Source organism: Erinaceus europaeus, chromosome X, assembly GCF_950295315.1.
Source record: "Erinaceus europaeus chromosome X, mEriEur2.1, whole genome shotgun sequence".
Lineage (NCBI taxonomy): Eukaryota > Metazoa > Chordata > Mammalia > Eulipotyphla > Erinaceidae > Erinaceus > Erinaceus europaeus.
This window is the reverse complement of record NC_080185.1, coordinates 503,339-525,854: the sequence shown is the minus strand read 5'-3', so window position 1 is coordinate 525,854 and position 22,516 is coordinate 503,339. Positions and strand designations below refer to the sequence as shown.

General features: G+C 40.8%; 1 protein-coding gene across 4 annotated transcripts in view; it reads right to left on the bottom strand.

Moving 5' to 3' along the window:
- The window catches only part of TMLHE (trimethyllysine hydroxylase, epsilon), a 70,267-nt gene that overhangs the window by 16,049 nt on the left and 31,702 nt on the right, over positions 1-22,516 (bottom strand). For 3 of the 4 annotated variants that reach the window (XM_060182867.1, XM_060182868.1, XM_060182869.1), the window contains 3 exons: positions 17,862-18,038; positions 14,741-15,020; positions 5,802-5,921 (listed from right to left, as the gene is read on the bottom strand). The exons of the other annotated variant lie outside the window; for it this stretch is intronic. In XM_060182867.1, coding sequence (XP_060038850.1) covers positions 5,802-5,921; positions 14,741-15,020; positions 17,862-18,038 — 577 coding nt within the window. The remainder of the gene's footprint in view (positions 1-5,801; positions 5,922-14,740; positions 15,021-17,861; positions 18,039-22,516) is intronic. 4 annotated transcript variants of the gene reach the window in all.

Genomic DNA, 22,516 nt, shown 5'->3' with positions numbered 1-22,516 from the left:
TGAATTAGAGACAACTAAAAAAGAAGTAAGAAATCTCAAAAGGAGATTAAGATGCTGAAAACAACAGAGTCATATGGAGTGACTTGAAAAGAAATAATATATGCATTATTGGCTTAACAGAGGAAGAAAGAGAGGGAGAGAAAGAAAGCATTCTTCAGGACATAATAGCTGAGAACTTCTCTAGTCTAGACAACTTCAAAGACATAAAGGTTCAGGAATCCCAGAGGGTCCCAAACAAAATTAACCCAACTTAAAGACACCAAGACACATCCTATTTGGAATAGAAAGGAATAAGGATAAAGAAAGGATCCTGAAGGTTGCAAGAGAAAAACAAAGTGTCACCTACAGAGGAAAACCCATAAGATTAGCAGCAGACTTCTCCACACACACACACACACACACACACACACACACACACACACACACACACACACACACACACTACAGGCTAGGAGAAAATGGCAAGATATCTATCAAGTGCTCAATGAGAAAGGCTTTCAATCAAGACTACTGTATCCTGCTAGACTGTCATTCAGATTAGATGGAGGCATCAAAACTTTCTCAGACAAGCAACAGTTGAAAGAATCAACTATCACCAAGCCTACTCTAAAAGACGTTCTGAAAGGTCTCCTATAAACAGACCACCATAAATATGCCATATATCAAAACACTCTAAAAATCTACAAGAATGAAGTTAAAATATCTTCACACTTTGATATCAATAAATGTCAGTGGCCTGAATTCACCGATTAAAAGGCAGAGAGTAGGAAGATGGATGAGAAAACACAACCCAACAGTATGCTGTCTACAGGAAACCTACCTAATTCAACAAGACAAACACAGACTCAAAGTGAAAGGATGGAAAATTGTCATACAAGCCAATGGTTCACAAAAAGGGCAGGAACAGCTATTCTCATATCTGACATGATAGACTTTAAAATAAATAAAATTTAAAAAGATAGGTATGGGCATTACTTAATGCTCAGAGGATCAGTCAATCAAGAGGACTTAACAATTATTAATACATCAGACATCTACTGAAAGAGCTACAGCAATATATTAACAGCAACACAGTCATAGTAGGGGACTTCAACTCCCCACAACTTGACAGATCATCCAGGCAGAAAATCAATAAAGACATGAGGAAGCTAAATGAGAAGATAGATAAACTAGAACAATTGAACATTTTCAGAGTCATTTATCCCAAGAAACTGGAAGTCCACATGGGTCATTCTCAAGGATAGACCATATATTAGGCCACAAAGACAGCATCAGCAAATTCAAGAGCAATGAAATCATCCCAAGCATCTTTTCAGACCACACTGGAATTAAACTAACACTTAACAATCAACAGAAGATTAGTAAGATTCCCAAAATGTGGAAGCTCAACAGTACACTACTTAACAACTACTAGGTCAAAGAGGAAATAATGATGAACATAGATGCTAAAATACTGAACAAAATTCTAGCCAATGGGATACAGCAGTATATTAAAAAGGTTGTTCATCATTACCAAGTGAGGTTTATCCCCGTCATGCAAGGTTGTTTTAATATACGTAAATCAATCAATGTGATCCACCACATCAACAAAAGCAATACCAAAAACCACATGGTCATATCAATAGATGCAGAGAAAGCCTTTGACAAAATACAACATCCCTTTATGATCAAAACACTACAAAAATGGGAATAGATGGAAAATTCCTGAAGATTGTGGAGTCTATATATAGCAAACCTACAGCCAACATCATACTCAATGGTGAAAAACTGGAAGCATTTCCCCTCAGATCAGGTACTAGACAGGGTTGCCCACTATCACCATTACTATTCAACATAGTGTTGGAAGTTCTTGCCACAGCAATCAGGCAGGAGCAAGGAATTAAAGGGATACACATTGGAAAAGAAGTCAAACTCTCCCTATTTGCAGATAACATGATAGTATACATGAAAAAACCTAAGGAATCCAGCAAGAAGCTTTTGGAAATCATCAGGCAATACAGGAAAGTGTCAGGCTACAAAATTAACATTCAAAAGTCAGTGGCATTCCTGTATGCAAACAGTAAGTTAGAAGAAGTTGAAATCCAGAAATTAGTTCCTTTTACTATAGCAACGAAAGCAATAAAGTATCTAGGAATAAACCTAACCAAAGAAGTGAAAGACTTGTATACTGAAAATTATGAGTCACTACTCACGGAAATTGAAAAAGACACAAAGAAGTGGAAAGATATTCCATGTTCATGGGTTGGAAGAATTAACATCATCAAAATGGATATACTACCCAGAGCCATACACAAATTTAATGCTATCCTCATCAAGATCCCAACCACATTTTTTAGGAGAATAGAACAAGTGCTACAAATGTTTATCTGGAACCAGAAAAGACCTAGAATTGCCAAAACAATCTTGAGAAGAAAAAACAGAACTGGAGGCACGACACTCTCAGATCTCAAATTGTACTATAGGGCCGTTGTCATCAAAACTGCTTGGTACTGGAACATGAACAGACACACTGACCAATGGAATAGAACTGAGAGTCCAGAAGTAAGCCCCCACACCTATGGATATCTAATCTTTGACAAAGATTATATATGGGGAAAGCAGAGTCTCTTCAACAAATGGTGTTGGAAACAATGTGTTGATATATGCAGAAGAATGAAACTCAGCCACTATATTTCACCAAATACAAAAGTAAATTCCAAGTGGATCAAGGACTTGAAAGTTAGACCAGAAACTATGAGATACTTAGAGGAACATATTGGCCGAACTCTTTTCCACATAAATTTTAAAGACATCTTCAATGAAATGAATCCAATTACAAAGAAGACTAAGACAAGCATAAACCTATGGGACTACATCAAATTAAAAAGCTTCTTCACAGCAAAAGAAACCACTACCCAAACCAAGAGACCCCTCACAGAATGGGAGAAGATCTTTACATGCCAGACATCAGACAAGAGGCTAATAACCAGAATATATAAAAAGCTTGCCAAACTCAACCACAAGAAAACAAATAAGCCCATCCAAAAATGGGGAGAGGACATGGACTGAATATTCACCACAGAAGAGATCCAAAAGGCTGAGAAAGACATGAAAAAATGCTCCGAGTTGAGTGCTGCTGTGGCGCCTCTCTTTCTCCTGAGCACTCTCCCTCACTGCCTCTCTATCTGACATGGGGAGACAAAAAGGAGTTTGCTGGGAGCGGTGGAATCAGACAGGTGCAAAAAGCCCTGCTGGCAAAAATCAGCCGCTTCAGGTAGACAGTTCTTCTCATACCTTTAGCTGTAAAGAGCAGGAGTGAGGTCCGGTGTGACTAGTTGGAAAGAGAGCCTGAGCAAGCATCTGGAAGCACAGGCATAGAATGCCTATATAAGTAGACACTGAATAAGCTAGTAGCAGGGAGTCAGCAAATGTGGGGAAGTTGATGACAGAGGAAAGAGAAATCTCGGGGCCTGGCGGTGGCGCACCTGGTTAAGCGCACACACTACAGTGCACAGGGACCCAGGTTCAAGCCCCTGGTCCCCACCTGCAGGGGGTGGGCTTCATGAGTGGTGCAGTAAAGTTGCAGATGTCTCTCTGTCTCCCCTCTCCCTCTTAATTTCTCTCGGTGTCTACCCAATAATAAATCAATAAAATAAAAAAGAAAATAAAAAAAAAGAGAGAGTGATCTCTAAGGAGGTTGGGGAGTATGAACTTCAGAGCAAAGGCAGCTTTGAAAGACATATTTTGGTGAAGTGTGAACGTGTACCCTTGAGAAAACAGCAGACTTATAAAACATCACTTCCTCAATAGAAAGGAAAAGGACCAGATTATGATGACTAAAATGGTAATAATAGTACTTACTAAACATTTCTCATGTCAGGCATTATACCACGTGCTTTAAATACATCATGTAATTCAATTTCTTTTTAACACTGGTGACTAGGTTTAACTACTGGTTGGTTCCATTTTACAGATGAAGAAACCAAGTTACAAAGGTTAAATTCTTTGTCCAAGATCACAAGGCTAATATGTATTCAGATACCCCTCTAGGTATGGTTGAGGCCATAGCTAGAACTTTTCTTTCTTTTTCCTATGCAGTGCAAGGGATTAAACTCATAACCCAGTGCCTCAAAAACGCAAGACAGACATTCTACCTCTCAGTCACCTTCCCAGTTGGCAGACATAACTCTTGTTAACTTTTTATTTTTATTGCCATCAGAATTACTGCTGGGACTTGGTGCTGGCACTATGAATCCACCACTTCCAGTGGCTTATTTTTTCCTTTCCTTGCTTCACCACTCATGAAGCTTCCTCCCTGCAGGTGGAGAGTTGGGGGCTTGAATCCAGGTCCTTGCACTTGTTAATACGTGCACTTAACCAGTTGTGCCACCACTTGGCCCCCAATAACCCTTACTATACAGTCATGTACTCAGTACTTGTTGTTGATTAGAAATAATTATAGGTACAGAAAATTATGTATCGGGAGTCAGGCGGTAGCACAATGGGTTAAGTGCATGAGGCACAAAGCACAAGGACCAGTGTGAAGATCTGGCTCGAGCTCCCGGCTCTCCACCTGCAGGGGAGTCGCTTCACAGGCGGTGAAGCAGGTCTGCAGGTGTCTATCTTTCTCTCTCCCTCTCAGTCTTCCCCTCCTCTCTCCATTTCTCTCTGTCCTATCCAACAATGACATCAATAATAACAACAATAACTACAATAACAATAAAAACAAGGGCAAAAAAGGAAATAAATAAATATTAAAAAAAAAAAAGAAAGAAAATTAGTGGTCAGAGAGAGAACTAGTCAGCATTTGGACCTCAGCCCCTGTCCCCCTGCTGCTTCACATCCCGCCCCCTCTTCCTTCCTTCTCCACCTTCTCGTGTGAAGATCTGTAGCTGTTGGTCTCCATCTATTAATAACATCCAGCAGGGTCTCTAAAAGTCGCTCTCTTCTTATGTCCCTGCAGAGAACATGCTCAAGTTCTAGACCCTCACAGGCAATCAAAGGAGCCACAGTCAGTTGCACATTCCTCTCTCTCATATTGTCTCCACAAAGCCATACGTACACCGCTTTCCGGATATCCCCGTGCCTCAAGAACATAATTTATGCCCAGAAGCAAGATCCACAGCAACAATGAAATAGCAACTTGCAATAAATGGCAAATGGTGGGAGGGTCTGTATGGTATCTATCTGTTATGGCACATGATGAGCATTTCTTTTGTGGTGAGAACATTTTAGATCCATTCTTGGCTTGCTAACTAACTAGCGGTACAATGTTTAAGCATTTCAAATTAACGAGTTGTAAAACTTTAAATTTGCACAATAACATCGGTCAATGAAGCTGGAAAAGGCATTGTGTATATATCATGTTTGGCTCATAGCTTCTGATTTCACGTGAAACATTTTCCAGTCGTCCCCTCTTCTCCAAGTTCTTATACACTGGGTTCAAATTCCTCTTGATACCATACTTATAACAACTGAACCCTGAGCATTGAAGCCGGACAAATTCTTAATCTGATGGTAAGTCAATACTGTTGGTATGTGATTTGTGGTTATATTGGGAAAACTATGTAAGATAAACAAAATTAGGAACCATTTATGTGATGAGGTGAATTTGTAAGCACTTCAAACACTTTTGCTCCTTAAGTCTAAAGAAGATTAAGGGCAATTCAAAGCGATGATATTTGTAGCATAAGGGAAAGAAACACTCATACACATCATCAGCACCAGATCTGGTCTTGGCTCACATAGGATGGAAAATGATCAAGAAAGCATGTAAGATCATCACATGTAAGGAACCCACTGCACTGTTCTAACCCACGTACCCACAAGGCTCTTGAAAGTAGGTGGTGTCAGTGTGGCGATCCAGAGCTAACTTCGTGTACGCAGTGTCATCCCTGGAAAAGTCAGAAGTGAAATACCACATCCTCCCATAGATGGTTTCTCTGTCAAATCAAGCACAGAAAGACCTGTTAGTTTGAGCTTGTCACTTTTACTTTTTTAAAAAATTATTTATTTATTTATTTAAAAAAGGAGACATTAACAAAACAAATCTAATTCCATTCCAGGCAGTTCACTTACTAAAAAAGTCCCCAAACCTAGATATATACCAGGTACTGTGAGATAGAGCATATGTTCACACGTATGCATAAACTAGGGCAAAATGTATACCTGAAAGCAAAAGTACACAATAGTCTGCAGTGAGTATCCCCCAACACTTCATCTGCACTATTCCAGCCTTTAGGTCCATGATTGTTCAACAATTTGTTTGTCTTTGTATGCTAACTCTCTTTTCAGTCACCAGGTTCTAGATGCCAGCTTGATGCCGACCAGACTTCCCTGGACAGATGACCCCACTTTTACTTTTAAGAACTCTCTAATACTTTTATTATTCACAAATAAGAATAGATTTTTTTTCTCCAGATTTCAATTTATAGGGTAAAGATAGCAGTTGAACACATCAACTATCTTGATATCTCTATGAAAACTATTGCAGAAAACTCTGGGGGAGATTGTGAAAGAGTAGTATGTTGTGAAAGCTTCAGAACCATCCCATTGCTTACATGCCTACTTAAAAATTGTACCAGTGATTTAATAGTGGTGAACATGATACAATTCTAAGGGTATACATAGTTCTGTGCCCCTGCCCCATCCAGATAATCAACATAGTTCTCACAAAGTCTTAGAGATAGTTTATACATACCTGTGAAAAGTCATTTTATTTATCCCACTTTATGGGGGGGTAGTGTTTTACAGTACGGTTGTTGACACACAGGTACAACCTCTCACCTCCCCATGATAGTTGATTGCAAGGCATTTTCTCTCTCTTTTTATTGCTGAGTTTGGTGAATTTTTTGTGTATTTTGGTTATTAGTCCTCGATGTATGATGCATAAAGATTTTCTCTCACCTTGTGGAGGGTCTCTCTGTTATGGTGGTAAGTTGCTTTGCTGTGCAGAAGCTTCATGATAAAAATGCTTAAAAAATGGGGGGGTGAGCACAGCAGGTTAAGTGCACATGGTGTGAAGTGCAAGGACTGGAGCAAGGGTCCTGGTTCAAGCCCCTGGCTCCCCACCTGCAGGGGGGTTGCTTCACAAGTGGTGAAGCAGGTCTGCAGGTGTCTATCTTTCTCTCCCCCTCTCTGTCTTCCCCTCCCCTCTCAATTTCTCTCTGTCCTCTCCAACAACAACAAAAGCAATAACAACAGCAACAAAAATAGAAAAAAAAAAGGCCTTTGGAAGCAGTGGTTTCATAGTGCAGGCATCAAGCCCCAGCGATGACCTTGGAGGCAAAAAAAAAAAAAAAAAAGAATGGGAATAGATGGAAAATTCCTCAAACTAGAGCAATCCTACAGCCAACATCATACTCAATGGAGAGAAATTGAAGGCTTTCCTCTCTATGATCAGGTACAAGACAGAGCTGCACACTGTTTTCACTACTACTCAACATAGTCTTAGAAGTCCTAGCCATAGCAATCAGACCAGAGTAAGAGATTAAAGGGACATAGATTGGGAAAGAAGAAGTAAAACGATCACTGTTCACAGATGGTATGATAGTATACATAGAAAATTCAAAAGATGGGAGTCGGGCTGTAGCGCAGCGGGTTAAGCGCAGGTGGCGCAAAGCATAAGGACCGGCATAAGGAGCCCGGTTCGAACCCCGGCTCCCCACCTGCAGGGGAGTCGCTTCACAGGCGGTGAAGCAGGTCTGCAGGTGTCTGTCTTTCTCTCCCCTTCTCTGTCTTCCCCTCCTCTCTCCATTTCTCTCTGTCCTAGCCAACAACGACAACAACAATAATAACTACAACAATAAAAAAAAAACAACAAGGGCAACAAAAGGGAATAAATAAATAAAATAAATATTTAAAAATATATATATATATAAAAGAAAATTCAAAAGATGCAGGAGAAAACTCCTGAAAATTACTTTAAGAAGTATAGTAAGGTGGCAGGCTACAAAGTCAACATATAAAAATCAGTGGAATTCCTCTATGCAGACACCAAAGTAGAGGCAAAAGAAATCCAGAGATTGATCCCATTTACCAGAGCAGCAAAAAAAAAAAAAAAAAAAAAATCAAATATGTAGGAATAAACCTAATAGGGTAAGTGAAAATACCTGTATATTGAAAACTAGGATATTTCTCAAGGAAGGAGAAAAAGATACAAAGAAATGGAAAGACATCCCATGCTCATGGACTGGAAGAATTTATATCGTCAAAATGACTATTCTATCCAGAGCTATATACAGATTTGACACAATCCTTATCATGGTCCCACCAAATTTCTTCAAGAGCAGAACAAAAGATACATAAATGTTTGGAGACAGAAAATTCCCAGGAGAGCCAAAGCAATCCTGAGAGAAGAGATGAAATGGAGGCATTATACTTCCTGACCTCAAAACATACCACAGAGCCACTATAATCAAAACAGCCTGGCATTGGAACCAAAATACTCACACAGACCAGTGGAATAGAATTGAGAGTCTATAAGTCAGCCCCCACACCTACATCTAATTTTGACAGAGAGGCCCAAAAATCAAAATGGAGGAAGTGGTGCTGAGAAAATTGAGTTGAAACATGGAGAAGAATGTAACCGGGCCATCACGTTTCATCATATACAGAAGTTAACTTCATCTGGATCAAAGATATAGCATTGTTCTAGAAACCATCAAATACATGGGGGTAGATAGCATAGTGGTATGCAAAGAGACTCTTGTACCTGAGGCTCCAAAGTCCCAGGTTCAATCACCCACATCATCATAAGCCAGAGCTGAGCAGTGCTCTGGTAATAAACAAACAAACAAACAAATAAATATTTTGGGGCCAGGCAGTGGCACACCTGGTTAAGTGTACACATTACAGTGCACAAGGATCCAGGTTCAAGCCCCTGGTCCCCACATTCAGAGGGACAACTTCACGAGTGGTGAAGCAGGGTTGCAGGTGTCTCTCTGTTTCCCTTTCTATCTCTTCCTCCTCTCTCAATTTCTCTGTCCCTATTCAATAATAAATAAATAAATGTAAAGAAAAAAGAACAAAAAAGGAAAAGGGAAAAATTGTAAAAAAAAAAAAAAAAAAAAAAAAAGTGGTCCAGGAGGTGGCACAGTGGATAAAGCATTGGACTCTCAAGTGGGAGGTCCTGAGTTCAATCTCCAGCAGCACATGGACCAGAGTGATGTCGGGTTCTTTCTCTCTGTCCTCCTATCTCTCTCATTAATAAATGAATTAAATTTTTTAAAAATTGTAAAAAAAAAAAAGAAACCATCAAATACTTAGAGGAAAACATAGCATTCTCTTCCATATAAGCTTTTATAACATCTTTGCTAATTCAAATATAAATGCAAGGAAAACACAAGTGTCAAACATACTTTTAAAGCTTATGTTGAAAGAGTTCTGCACTTGTTTGGCTTTATATGTTAACTCTCTTTTCAGCCACCGGGTTCCAGATGCTAGCATGATGCCAACCAGACTTCCCTGGACAGACGACCCCACCAATGTGTCCTGGAGCTCTGATTCCCCAGAACCCTTCCCCACTAGGGAAAGAGAGAGAGACAGGCTGGGAGTGTGGATCGACCTGCCAACACCCATGTTCAGCAGGGAAGCAATTACAGAAGCCGGACCTTCCACCTTCTGCATCCCACAATGATCTTGGGTCCATACTCCCAGAGGGATAGAGAATAGGAAAGCTATCAAGGGAGGAGATGGGAGACGGAGTTCTGGTGATGGGAACTGTGTGGAGTTGTACCCCTCTTATCCTATGGTTTTCTCAGTGTGTCCTTTTAATAAATAAATTATTTATAAATTTATTTATATTATTATATAATATAAAATTACTATATTATTAAATTATTATATAAATAAATTATATATATATATAGTTCTGCCAATGTTTTCCTCTAAGTATTTGATTATTTCTGGCCTGATATCCAAATCTTTGATCCATTTGGAGTTTACTTTTGCGTGTGGTGCAATGTGGTGGTTCAGTTTCACTCTTCAGCATGTTTCAATTCAATTTTCCCAAGTCCTTTTGGTGAACAGATTCTTCTTTCTCCATTTAATGTTTTAGACCTCTTTGTTAGAAATTAGATGTCTGCAGGTACAGGGGATTATCTGGGGGATCTCAGTTCAAGTCCACTGGTCTGCATGTCTATTTTGGGTCCAGTACTAGACAGAATTATATATTTATTTATTACTGGGGGATTATTGTAAACAGTAAATACAGCTGTTGGTACATGTTTAAATTTCTCAGTTTTCTGCAAAATATTCTAACCTTCAGCCTCCGTCCTCTTCTCCCCTCAGGCACCAGGACCAGAAAGCCTCCCCTCTCCCGAGTCCTTTGCTTTGTGTTTCCCTTTCTGCTCTTATTTCTCAACTTCTGTCTGTGAGAAGATTCATCCTTCTCTTTCTGGCTGATCTCAATGTGATTCCTTCAGACTCCACCCAGTAGCCTCATAGTTTGAGATCTGGAATCATGATGACTTTATCCTTGTCCTTTTCTTCTGAAGACTGTTTTGGCAATCCTAGGAATTTTCTGTCTCCAGATAAACTTTGGTAGCTGTTGTTCTGCTCTAGTAAAGAAATTTGGTATATTCCAGAGGGCCCATGAGTTAACTAGTTTTTGCCTTCGCCTGACATCTAATATGCAGGTGGACCCAGGTTATTGTCTGGGAAGATGGTGTCATAGTTGGAAAAAGGACTAGAAAGCTGGATCTGGGAAGAGAGTAGCTCCCAAATATGGGGAAAGTATATGAATATTGTTGACTGTAAACCTCACAGGTTTGCTTTGGGGCCCAGAGTCAGCACAGGAGCCTGTGTGACCTCTGCATCCCTATAGGCCAGAGCTCACATTCTGTGGTCACGGCTAGGAACATTCCAGGCTGCACTCATTTCAGGATCCATCTTCCCCGGGTAGTAGGTAGAGTATGTTGTCCAACCTCCCTTTGGAGAATGGAACAGTCCCTACCATTATTGATCCACATCGAGGGCAAGGTCATATGGGGGCCCACAAAGGGGTCCATTGTGTTGTTCCTGATGGAGATGACCACTGACAGTGGCTAGAGGGATCTGTTAGAGGTCTAGGCCCATCATATCTGTGTGGGAACCCTAGGGCTCCCTGACTAGGGCCCCAGGTGATGGGGTGGCCTGGTAGTGACTAAAGAGTTATCATTAAAGTGTGACAGTCTCTTGCCCTTATTCAGCTTTTGAAGTCCTTACTTTCTCTGACACGGTTAGCTTTGGAGTGATGTGACATGGTTAGCTTTGGAGTGATTGGGGGATGTGTACTAGGAGGTAGGTGAGGAGGGTATCTAGGTCTAAGTAGAAACTGTTTCATTAGGTACTTTAAAGTATCTTTTTAGTTCTTTATACTTTCCTGCTTCATTTATTGACTCACTGCAAATCATGGTGGACTTTTGCTTTAAGGTATTTATTTCCCCCTAACTTATGGATACATGTACATATGCCCTATCTTACCCTCTGGAATAGACCTAAAACAGACCTACTAGCTTTCTCCAAAATGGAGACCCCAAATCTTCATCTGTAATATTCTTGCCTTTAGGTTCATGATTAGTCAGTCAATTTGCTCTGCATTATATCTAAATTCTTTTTCAGCTATCAGGTTCCAGGTGATACCATGATGTCAACTCGACTCCCCTGGGCAGAGGATCCCACCATGTGTCTTGGAGTCCTGCCTCCCCAGAGTCCTGCCCCACTAGGGAAAGAGAGAGACAGGCTGAGAGTACAGATCGACCTGTCAATGCCCATGTTCAGCAGGGAGGCAATTACAGAAGCCGGACCTTCAACCATCTGTACCCCACGATGACCCTGGGTCCATGTTCCCAGAGGGATAAAGAACAGGGAAGATATCAAGGGAGGGGAGGGGATACGGAGCTCTGGGCATGGGCACTGTGTGGAATTGCACTCCTCTTACCCTATGTTCTTGTCAATATTTCCATTTTCTAAATAATAAATAAATAAATTTTAAAAAGTCCAGTCTTATGGTGGAGAAGGGCCTAGGTGGGGGAGGGGGGTAGAATGTTATGCAGAAAACTGAGAAATTTTACACATGTACCAACTATTTTATTTTACTGTCGACTATAAACCATTAACCCTCCCAATAAAGAGAAAAAAAGAAGAAAAAAAAAAAACCCTTCCACTCTTTCAGGAAACAAACAAACAAAAACCCCAGAAATTTTGTGGTACCTTGATAGGAATTATAGGAATTGCCTAAATATCTATATGGCTCTGATTAGGATAATCAGCTTGATGGTGTTAGTTATTTCTATCTACAGGCACAGGCTATCTTTCTACTTCTTTGTATTTTTCTGAATTTCTTTGGATAGTGACTCATAGTTTTCAGTATAGGGATCTTTCACTTTCCTTGTTAGGCTTACTATTAGATATTTGATTGTTTTAACTGCTGTGGTGAATGGGATCTGTTTCTCAATTTCTTTTTCTAACTTGGTGCTTACATAGGGGAATGCCACTGATTCACGTGTGTTGATTTGTATCCTGCGACCTTTCCATATTGCTTAATAAGTTCTAGGAGCTTACTAATGGATTCTCTTGGGTTTTTTTTTATATATACTCTCCTATCATCTGTGAATACTGACAATGTGACTTCTTTTCCAATCTGTGCCCCTTTGATCTCTTTCTCTTGCCTCACTGGTATGGCTAGGACTTCCTAGTCTATGTTGTACAATAATGGTGATATTGGACAACCCTGTCTTATACCTGATCAAAGAGGGAAAGCTTTCGATTTCTCTTCCATACCTACCATTGACAGCCTTCACAGTTCTGTATTCACCTTTCTCAATGGAAACAAGGAAGTGTTTTTAGTCTGTTTGCTTTGCTACCAGGGTTATCACTAGGACTGTGTCTGCCCTGCATGATGTTGCTGCTCCCAGTAGCCATTTGTCTTTCCTCTAGATAGAAGGTGAGAGACAGAAAGAGACAGAAAGGGAGAGAGAGGCAGAGAAAAGGAAAAGCATAACTACAGGTGGGAACTGGGGGCTTGAACCGGGGGCCTGGGACTTGGCAATGCCTAGGCTCTAACAGGTAAGCCACCACCCACTCCCCTAAGCTGCTTCTTCTAGGAGTGATTAATGTAGATCCTCATCTATCTTCTGGGCATGGAGGAATAGGCAACCGATGAAAAGAATAATTCATGACAGTAATTGTTTCGTGAGATTTGATATTTTACTATTCAATCTCTTCCTGATGTACACACCGTAGGTTTTGATTTTATAGTCATGTTCCTTGTGGGCTTAGTTCAGACTAAAGGTCACTTTTATTTGCTAACTTTCAAAGTTCATCCAATTTTTTGAGGCTTTCAAGTCCAAAAGGGAAATGTTCTTTTTTTTTTTTTTTTTTGCCTCCAGGGTTATCGCTGGGGCTCGGTGCCTGCACTATGCATCCACTGCTCCTGGAGGCCATTTTTCCCATTCTGTTGCCCTTGTTGTTGCGCTTGTTGTAGTTGTCATTGGTATTCTTGTCATAGCTGTTGTTGTTGGATAGGACAAAGAAAAATGGAGAGAGGAGGGGAAGGCAGAGAGGGAGAGAGGAAGATAGACACCTGCAGACCTGCTTCACCACTTGTGAAGTGACCCCCCCCCTGCAGGTGGAGTGGGGGGCTCGAACCGGGATCCTTAGGCCCGTCCTTGCGCTTTGCACCATGTGCATTTAACCCAGTGTGCTACCGCTCAGCTCCCTTTTAAAATTTTTTTATTAACTTTATTTATTTGATAGAGACGGTCAGAAATTGAGAGGAAGGGGGAGATAGAGAGAGGGAGAGACAGAGAGACACCTGCAGCACTACTTTACCGCCTGTGAAGCTTTCCCCCTACAGATGGGGACCGGAGGCTTGAACCTGGATCCTTGAGCACTGTGATATGTGCGCTCAACCACCCGGCCCCCAAACAGGAAATGTTCTTCCACTGGAACCAGCGTTTCTAAAGTCCCCTCAGTTTACTGCTTACTAGTACGGCTTACTTGACTGGACATTTTTCAAACTATTGACTATGCTCCACTAACATAAAGCAAACTACCCAGCTTACTGTCTGCTACATAACGAGCTATCTTGCTATTATTACATAAAAAAGAAAGTGCTGATCAAAACAATGCAGTCTCTAAGGAACAAGCACCCATACGCCACCTCAAACATAGACCGGCAAGTGGAAGGACACTGTATTTAGCATCACTGCCGTTTGTCAGCAGGACAGTTCTGGGGAACTCACTCAATACAAATCTTAGCCTCCCCTGACTCAGCAGCAGAGATGGAGGTAACATACACTTGACAGGATCGCTGTGATGACCGAAAGGAACTAGTGGGCATGCAGACGGTGGCGACATGCTATGGAGTAGTACAGGGGGTGCTACTAACAAGCAGTCTCTGAATGACATCTTTGGGTGATCTTTAGACAGCTAAGTCAGCCCTCTCATTGCTAAGTTGGGCAAACAGAGGCGATGAGGGCGAACTAGCTACTTCTCTTGTCTCACAGAGCTCTTTCTGGTGTACTGTGAGTCCTCTCACCATGAAGGTCACTGGGCTGGGCTAGCAAAATATCTCAGTATTCTGAAGTCTTCATAACAGTTACCAAATAAGTCTCTTTAGAGATCTCGAAACACTGTAGATAGGAATGCCCTTATTCTGGCCATGAAATATTCAACATTAGAAGCCAGGGTAACCAGGCCTGCTACATTTGTTTTTGTTCCAGAACGATGTTCATGCTCTAGCGATTAATTAAGTAGACATCAGAAAATTAACAGTCACCTGATCAAGCTGATCCTTTCTGCCAACTTTTCTGTGTGTTCTTGAGTGGGAGGGACATTCTCTACAAAAGCAATTCCATAGAGTAGAAAGTTTTGCAGGAAGTTCTTCAGTCCCTCCTTGGTTCCTAAGAAACTGTGGTAGTCTACAGATGGGACTTGGGCTTGCTGGTAAATTTCAGCATTCCATAAGATTCTGGGCTGGATGACCTTTTGCTTCTGCCCTTCATAGCTGTTTTTCACCAGCCAATCCAAATCATATCTAGTTATGTGACCATCCGGCCCTTTGAAGGAAAAAGAAATGGCATTATGATAATGATTATACTATCACTAATTGACTGGTTAAGAATGTTATTTTTGGTGGTCCGGGAAGTGGTGCAGCGATAAAGCTTTGGACTCTCAAGCATGGGGTCCTGAGTTTGATCCCTGGCAGTACATGTGCCAGAGTGATGTCTCTGCTTCTTTCTCTCTTTCCTCCTATCTTTCTCATTAATAAATAAATAAAATCTTAAAAAAAAGAATGTTGGGGAGTCCGGTGGTAGCACAGCGGCTTAAGTGCATGTGGCGCAAAGCACAAGAATCCCAGCTCCCTGCTTGCAGGGGAGTCGCTTCACAAGCAGTGAAGCAGGTCTGCAGGTGTCTATCTTTCTTTCCCCCTTTCTGTCTTCCCCTCCTCTCTCCATTTCTCTCTGTCCTATCTAACAATGATGACGTCGATAACAATAATAACTACAACAACAATGAAAAACAAGGGCAACAAAAGGGAAGATAAATACATATAAAATTTTTTTAAAAGAATGTTATTCTTGGCAGGCAGTTACCCAGTGCTGTATTGCTTATGACATCAAATTAAAATGGGTGTATATAATATTCCTAAGAAATATTTGTGGTATGAATTAATAAACACATTGTTCTTCCCAGCAGGTAAACACATTTATGGAATTATAACTACTTCATAAAGACCCTCAACAGCATTCAGATTATCCAAGAATGATAAAGGGAAAAAAATCCCACTAGCTTTTAGCTTACTCCTCTCTTTTCCATAGCCCTTACCCCAGCTATCATCGATGCACAAACTCTGAGATCGAAGGAACTACAACTCAACAACAAAAACACTCTCTTAAACTTGTGTGGATGAGATTAGACGCCTCTCAAAAAAAAGTCACACACATGAAAAAAGGCTCCTCTCCCTTTATTCGGGAAGTGCAGATCAAAACCAAAATGAGACTGTCACCTCACGCCTGTGAGGATGGCTTTGTTCAAAAGTCAAGAAACAGCAAGTGCTGGAGAAGATATGAAGAGAAGCGAACCCTTGAGCCCTGTCGGTGGGAATGGAACTGGAAAGCAGTATGGAGAGCAGAAATTCCATACGCTTTACTTATGCCACTTCTGAAAAACCAAGAAACCTCAAAAGTCAATTTTTCAGGGTCAGGCAGTGGCACAGCTGGTTGAGTGCACACATTACAGTGCACAAGGACCCAGGTTCAAGTCCCCACTCCCTACCTGCAGGGAGGAAGCTTCAACAGCAGTGATGCAGGTCTAAAGGTGTCTCTCTTTCTCTCTATCTCCTCTTCCCCTCTCAATATCTCTCTATCAAATAGATCAATAAAAATGCTATTGTTGGGTACATGCCTGAGGCTTCTAGGTCCCAGGTTCAATTCCCTGCACCTCCATAAACAAAAGCTGAATAGTGCTCTATTAAAAAAAAAAACTATTGTTCACAGTTACTTAAGGATTGTTTAAAAGAACTAACACGTGGAAACAATGTATGTGCCTATTAGCAGAGAAGTGAATAAAGAAAATGTGGGTTACTCACAGTGGAATGTTACTCCGCCATACAAAGAGAAATGTCCTGTTACTTGTGTCAGTATGGCTGGACCTTGAGAACATTATGCTAAGTGAAATCAGTCAGAGAAAGACAAATAAGGTCACTTCAACTAGAAATCTATTAATTATTAAATTCATAGACACAGACTAGACTGGTAGTTTCCAGGGTCTGGAGGCCAGGAGAAATGGCTGATGGTGGTCCAAGGGTAGAAATTTCCAGCTGATACACAGAACGATGATGGTTAATAGCGCTGCACTTTATACTGATAGCTGCTAAGAGATTGTGTCCTGGACACAACATGCATGCAGAAAAAGAGCAAAATGAAACCATGGATGTTCAAGTAAGCTTACTGCAGTAGATATAGTTCTCAAACCACACCATTCTATCACTTACGCTAACAGAATGCTAAGTGTCAAATATATCATTCATTTTTATTTTTTTAAATTGCCACCAGGGTTATTGCTGGGGCTTGGTGATGGCACTACAAAGCCACTGCTCCCAGCAGCCATTTTCTTCCCAATTTTTTCTTTCTATTTTATTTGATAAGACAGAAAGAAATTGTGAGGACAAGGGGAAACAGAGAGGGAGAGAGACAGAGAGACATATGCAGACCTGCTTCCCCACTCGTGAAGCTTGCGGTTGCAGGTTGGAACCAGGGGCTTGAATCCAGGCCTTTGTGCATGGCAAAGTATATGCTCAACCAGGTGCAACACTGCTCATCCTGCTTCAAATATATCTTAATAAAACTAGAAAATCTTTTTTAAAGTATGATACTAGTTAGTGGTCCGGGAGGTAGCACAGTGGATAAAAGCATTGGACTCTCAGGCATGAGGTCCTGAGTTTAATCCACGGCAGCACATGTATCAGAGTGATGGCTGGTTCTTTCTTTCTCTCCTCCTATCTTTATCATAAATGAGTAAAATATTTTAAAAGTGTGATACTAGTTATAGACCACAATAATCTATTTATTAAAGAAAAGATTTGATTCGTTTTTATGATAGAGACAGAGAGAAAGAGAAAGATACAAAGACCTGCAGGCTTCTCCACCACTTGGAAAGTTTCCTCCTTGCAGGTGGGGACTAGGGGTTTGAACCTGGGTCCTTATACATGGTACCATGAGCACTTTACCATTGTGCTACCACCAGGCCCACCACTATACTCTTAACTTAGAAATAAAACTTTAAAAAAAAAAGCAGCAAGTAAAAGACCCCATTTTGGAAAGGGACAAATTCTTTGTAGTAAAACAATTGTTCTTTAGAACAGTAGACCAAGAAAAGCAAGTCTCTTGTTCACTTACATGTAAAAAAGAGTGTGGTCTCATCCAGACGGATAGCCTTTGGCTTGATGCATAGATCCACACTGGCAGTGTCCAGGCTACGCTGGTGGGTCTTAGAGTTGTAGCAAGATGCTGAACGACAGTGGTCTCGAAGCCAGACATAATCAAATCGCATCACAGTGTTCAAGTATTTTAACTCTAGGCAAAACCATAGTCATTAGAAATATTCAGTAAGGAGAAATGTGTAAAATCAGTACTGCAGAATTTCCTTCAAGAAGACTTTAAAAAATTATATATTTATTTATCCCCTTTTGTTGTCCTTGTTGTTTTATTGTTGTAGTTATTATTGTTGTTATTGACGTAGTTGTTGTTGGATAGGACAGAGAGAAATGGAGAGAGGAGGGGAAGACAGAGAGGGGGACAGAAAGGCAGACACCTGCAGACCTGCTTCACCACCTGTGAAGCAGGTGGGGAGCTGGGGGCTAGAACCCGGATCCTTGCGCAGGTCCTTGCACTTTGCGCCACCAGCACTTAACCTGCTGCGCCACTGCCTGACTCCCCAAGAAGACTTCTGTTGACAAACAAGAGCAACACCTGAACCAGGTACTAAAACATAGCATGGATCCTCTAGGATTAAGCACCATGTGATCATCTGGTAGTCCTCTTTCACTGAGTATGATCAACTATTAGTTTCACTCATATGTGGAATACAGATTGAAACACATGACGTGCAAAAAAAACCACAAACTGTTACTCAAGCTTTGTGAGAACTGCAGTGGTTATGGGGGTGGTGGCTGTTGTGGTGTGTATAGCGTAAATCTCTACCCTTGTAATACTACAATCTTGTAAGCTATTAGGAAATCAGTAATAAAAATTAAAAAATATGAGAAAAACAATGATTTTGGAGAGAAAAAAAAACATAAAAAACAACAGAAAGGTACACCAGGCACAAAAGAATCTCCAAATGCATATCGAGAATTGTTATGTAATAAAGTGGCAGTTAGAACCACTGGGAAAAATGAAGAGTTTAAGACAGTGGGCACCTAGCTAGTCATTTGGAATTTAAAATTGGGTTCATATATCACGGTCATCAGGATTTAAAAAAAATTATTTATAAAAAGGAAACAATGACAAAAGCCATAGAATAAGAGGAGTACAACTCCACACAATTCCCACCACCAGAACTCTGTATCCCATCCCCTCCCCTGATAGCTTTCCTATTATGTATCCCTCTGGGAGCATGGACCCAGGGTCATTATGGGGATGCAGACGGTGGGAGGTCTGGCTTCTGTAATTACTTCCCTGTTGAACATGGGCGTTGACAGGTCGATCCATACTCCCAGCCTGTCTCTCTCTTTCCCTAGTGGGGCAGGACTAAGGGGAAGCAGGGCTCCAGGACACATTGGTGGAATCGTCTGCCCAGGGAAGTCCAGCTGGCATCATGGTAGCATCTGGAACCTGGTGGTTGAAAAAAGAGTTAACATATAAAGCCAAATAAATTGTTGAACAATCATGAACCTAAAGGCTGGAATAGTGCAGATGAAGATTTGGGAAGTCTCTGTTTTGTAGATAGCTAGTAGGCCTATTTTAGTTATATTCCAAAGGGCCCATGACTATACTAGTTTTTTCCTGAGCCTGACCTCTGATATGCAGGTGGACCCAAGTTATTGTCTGAGGAGATGGTGTCATGGCTGGAAAAAGGACCAGAAAGCTGGATCAGGGAAGAGAGTAGCTCCCAAATATGGGAAACGGGTATAAATATTGTAGACTGTAAACCTCATTGATTTGATCTAATCTGATATGAGGCCCATATTCATCTTAGGAGCCTATGTGACCTCTGCATCCCTGTAGATCTGAACTCACATTCTGTGGTCATGAGTAGGAATGTTCCAAGTTGCCCCAATTTTAGGACCCATCTTACTCAGGTGTTGGTCTGCTTCTAAATTCTGCTTCTAAGACCCCTTCTGTTGCACTGCTTGACACTGTGGTCTATTTACATAATCACTGTTTTGTTCGCACTGATTTAATCCCCACTGGTTTGTGCTCTTTTTCCACTCTGCCCCCTCTCCTAGTCACATCCTGTTTTCCACATTTTAATCCCCACTGGTTCACGCGCTTTTTCCTTCTCCCCACCCCCTATCCTACGTACATCCTCTTCTGACTTGACACTTTGGCTTCAGGAGATTAAAGGACAGGGCTTTCCAATGAAGAGAGATTGTATTAGATAGATTGAACTGCATTCCTCATCAATAAAGATTGAACTGCGTTCCCAGCTCAACCATGAGTCCCTGGTCGTCTCTCTCCCACCCCCGAAGCTAGATAGGAACTCAGGTGGAAGATAGAGTATGTTGTCCAGCCTCCCTTCAGAGGATGGAACATACTCTACTGTTGTTGAGCCAAGTTGAGGGCAAGGTCCTATGGGGGCCCACAAAGGTGTCTATTGTGTTGTTCCTGATAGAGATGACCAGTAACAATGGAGAGAGGGATCTATTCAAGGTCTTGGCCCATCATGTCTGCTTGGGAATCCCAGGATTCGCCGACTAGGGCCCCAGTTTATCATCAAGTTTCTAAGATAAACTCAAATAGATCACCCCCCCTAAAAAATTTCTTTATTGGGGGATTAATGTTTTACAGTCTACATGCACAACATTTCTCAGATTTACACACAACAATACAACCCCACTGGGTCCTCTGCCATCCTGTTCTGGGACCTGAACTCTCCCCACCCACCCCATAGACTTTTACTCTGGTGCAATACACCAACTTCCAGTCCAAGTTTTGCTTAGTGTTTTCTCTTCTGATCCTGTTTTTCAAATTCTGCCTGTGGATGAGATCATCCCATATTCATCCTTCTGTTTCTGACTTACTTAACATGGTTTCTTCAAGCTCCATCCAAGATGGGATGAAAATGGTGAAATCACCATTTTTGCTCTGAAAATGTCCAATAGTTCTAGTTTATCCATCTCCTCATTTAGCTCCCTCATTTCTTTATTGATTTTCTGCCTGAAATGTTCTGTCAAGTTGAGAGAGTGGGGTGTTTAAATCGCCTATTACTGTATTGATGTTAATATATCGCTGTAGCTCTTTCAGTAGATGTTTGATGTATTTAGATGGCCTCTCTTTGGGTGCATAGATGTTGATAATCATTAAGTCCTCTTGATTGACTGATCCTCTGAGCACTAAGTAATGTCCATCCCTATCTTTTATTTATTTATTTATTTATTTATTTTAAGGTCTAGCATGTCAAATATGAGCTGCTGTTCCTGCCCTTTCTTTTTGTGATCCATTGGCTTGTACGGTATTTTTCCATCCTTTCACTTTGAGTCTGTGTTTATTTTGTTGAGTTAGGGGGGATTCCTGCAGACAACATATGGTTGGGCTGTGTTTTATGATCCATCTTCATACTCTGTGCCTTTTAATAGGTGAATTAAGGTGATTGAAATTTATTGATATTATAGGTTGAAGATATTTTGATGCCATTATTGTAGATTTTTAGAGTGGTCTTATATATGGTATGTTTACAATTATTTGTAGGAGACCTTCCAGAAATTCTTTCAGGGCAGCCTTTGTGATAGTTGAATCTTTCAACTGTTGCTTGTCTGAGAAGGTTTTTATGCCTCCATCTAGTCTGAATGACAGTCTAGCAGGATACAGTAGTCTTGGTTGAAAGCCTTTTTCACTGAGTACTCAATAGATATCTTGCCATTTTCTTTTGGCCTGTAGTATTTGTGTGGAGAAGTCTTCTGCTAACCTTATGGGTTTTCCTCTGTAGGTGACTCTTTGTTTTTATCTTGCAGCCTTCAGGATCCTTTCTTTATCCTTATTCCTTTCCATTCTAAATAGGATGTGTCTTGGTGTCTTTCAGTCTGGGCTAATTCTGTTTGGGACTCTCTGGGCTTCTTGAACCTTTGTGTCTTTTATGTTGTCTAGACTAGGAAAGTTCTCAGCTATTATGTCCTGTAGAATGCTTCCTTCCCCCCCTTCTCTTTCTTCCTCTAGTAGGCCTATAATGTGTATATTATTTCTTTTGAAGTCAGCCCATATGTCTCTGTTGTTGCTTTCAGCATCTCTTAATCTCTTTTTGAGATCTTTTACTTCTTTCTTAGTTTTCTCTAATTAATTGTCAATCTTTCTAATTCTGTTTTCTGCCTCATTTGTCCTATTCTATGTCCCCTCTGTTGTTTTCTGTAGCTCAGCTATTTTGTTACCCTGTCCTGATACTGTATTAGCTTATTCAGCTAGCTGTGCTCTTAGCTCAGCTATTTCAGCTTTCAGCTCTCTAACAACCTTGAGATAGTGTTTTTTTTTCCTGAGTCTCATTTGTTGTTTCTGCATTTTTGTTGACAATTTTTCAAACTCTTTCCTCACTCCTGTGACTAATTCCTCAACTAGTGTTTGGATGTTGATCTTATTCTTCTGTGTTTCTACCTTTGGGGGACTTTTATCTGAACTTTTGTCCTTGTTGATTTCTCCAATGTTTCTCCTTGGTCTAACCATCATTATAATGTGTTATGAGGTTCTTCTCAGAGCACTTTTCAGTCCACTGATCACTCTTTCCTGGATTGATTTGTGTCTAAGTAAGGTACTTAAGGAGTTCAAAGTTGTGGAAATTAACAGTTGTTTGTTGTATTCCTGAGTTGGAGCACAGTGGCTGTTAAAACCTCTTTTGTTCTTTT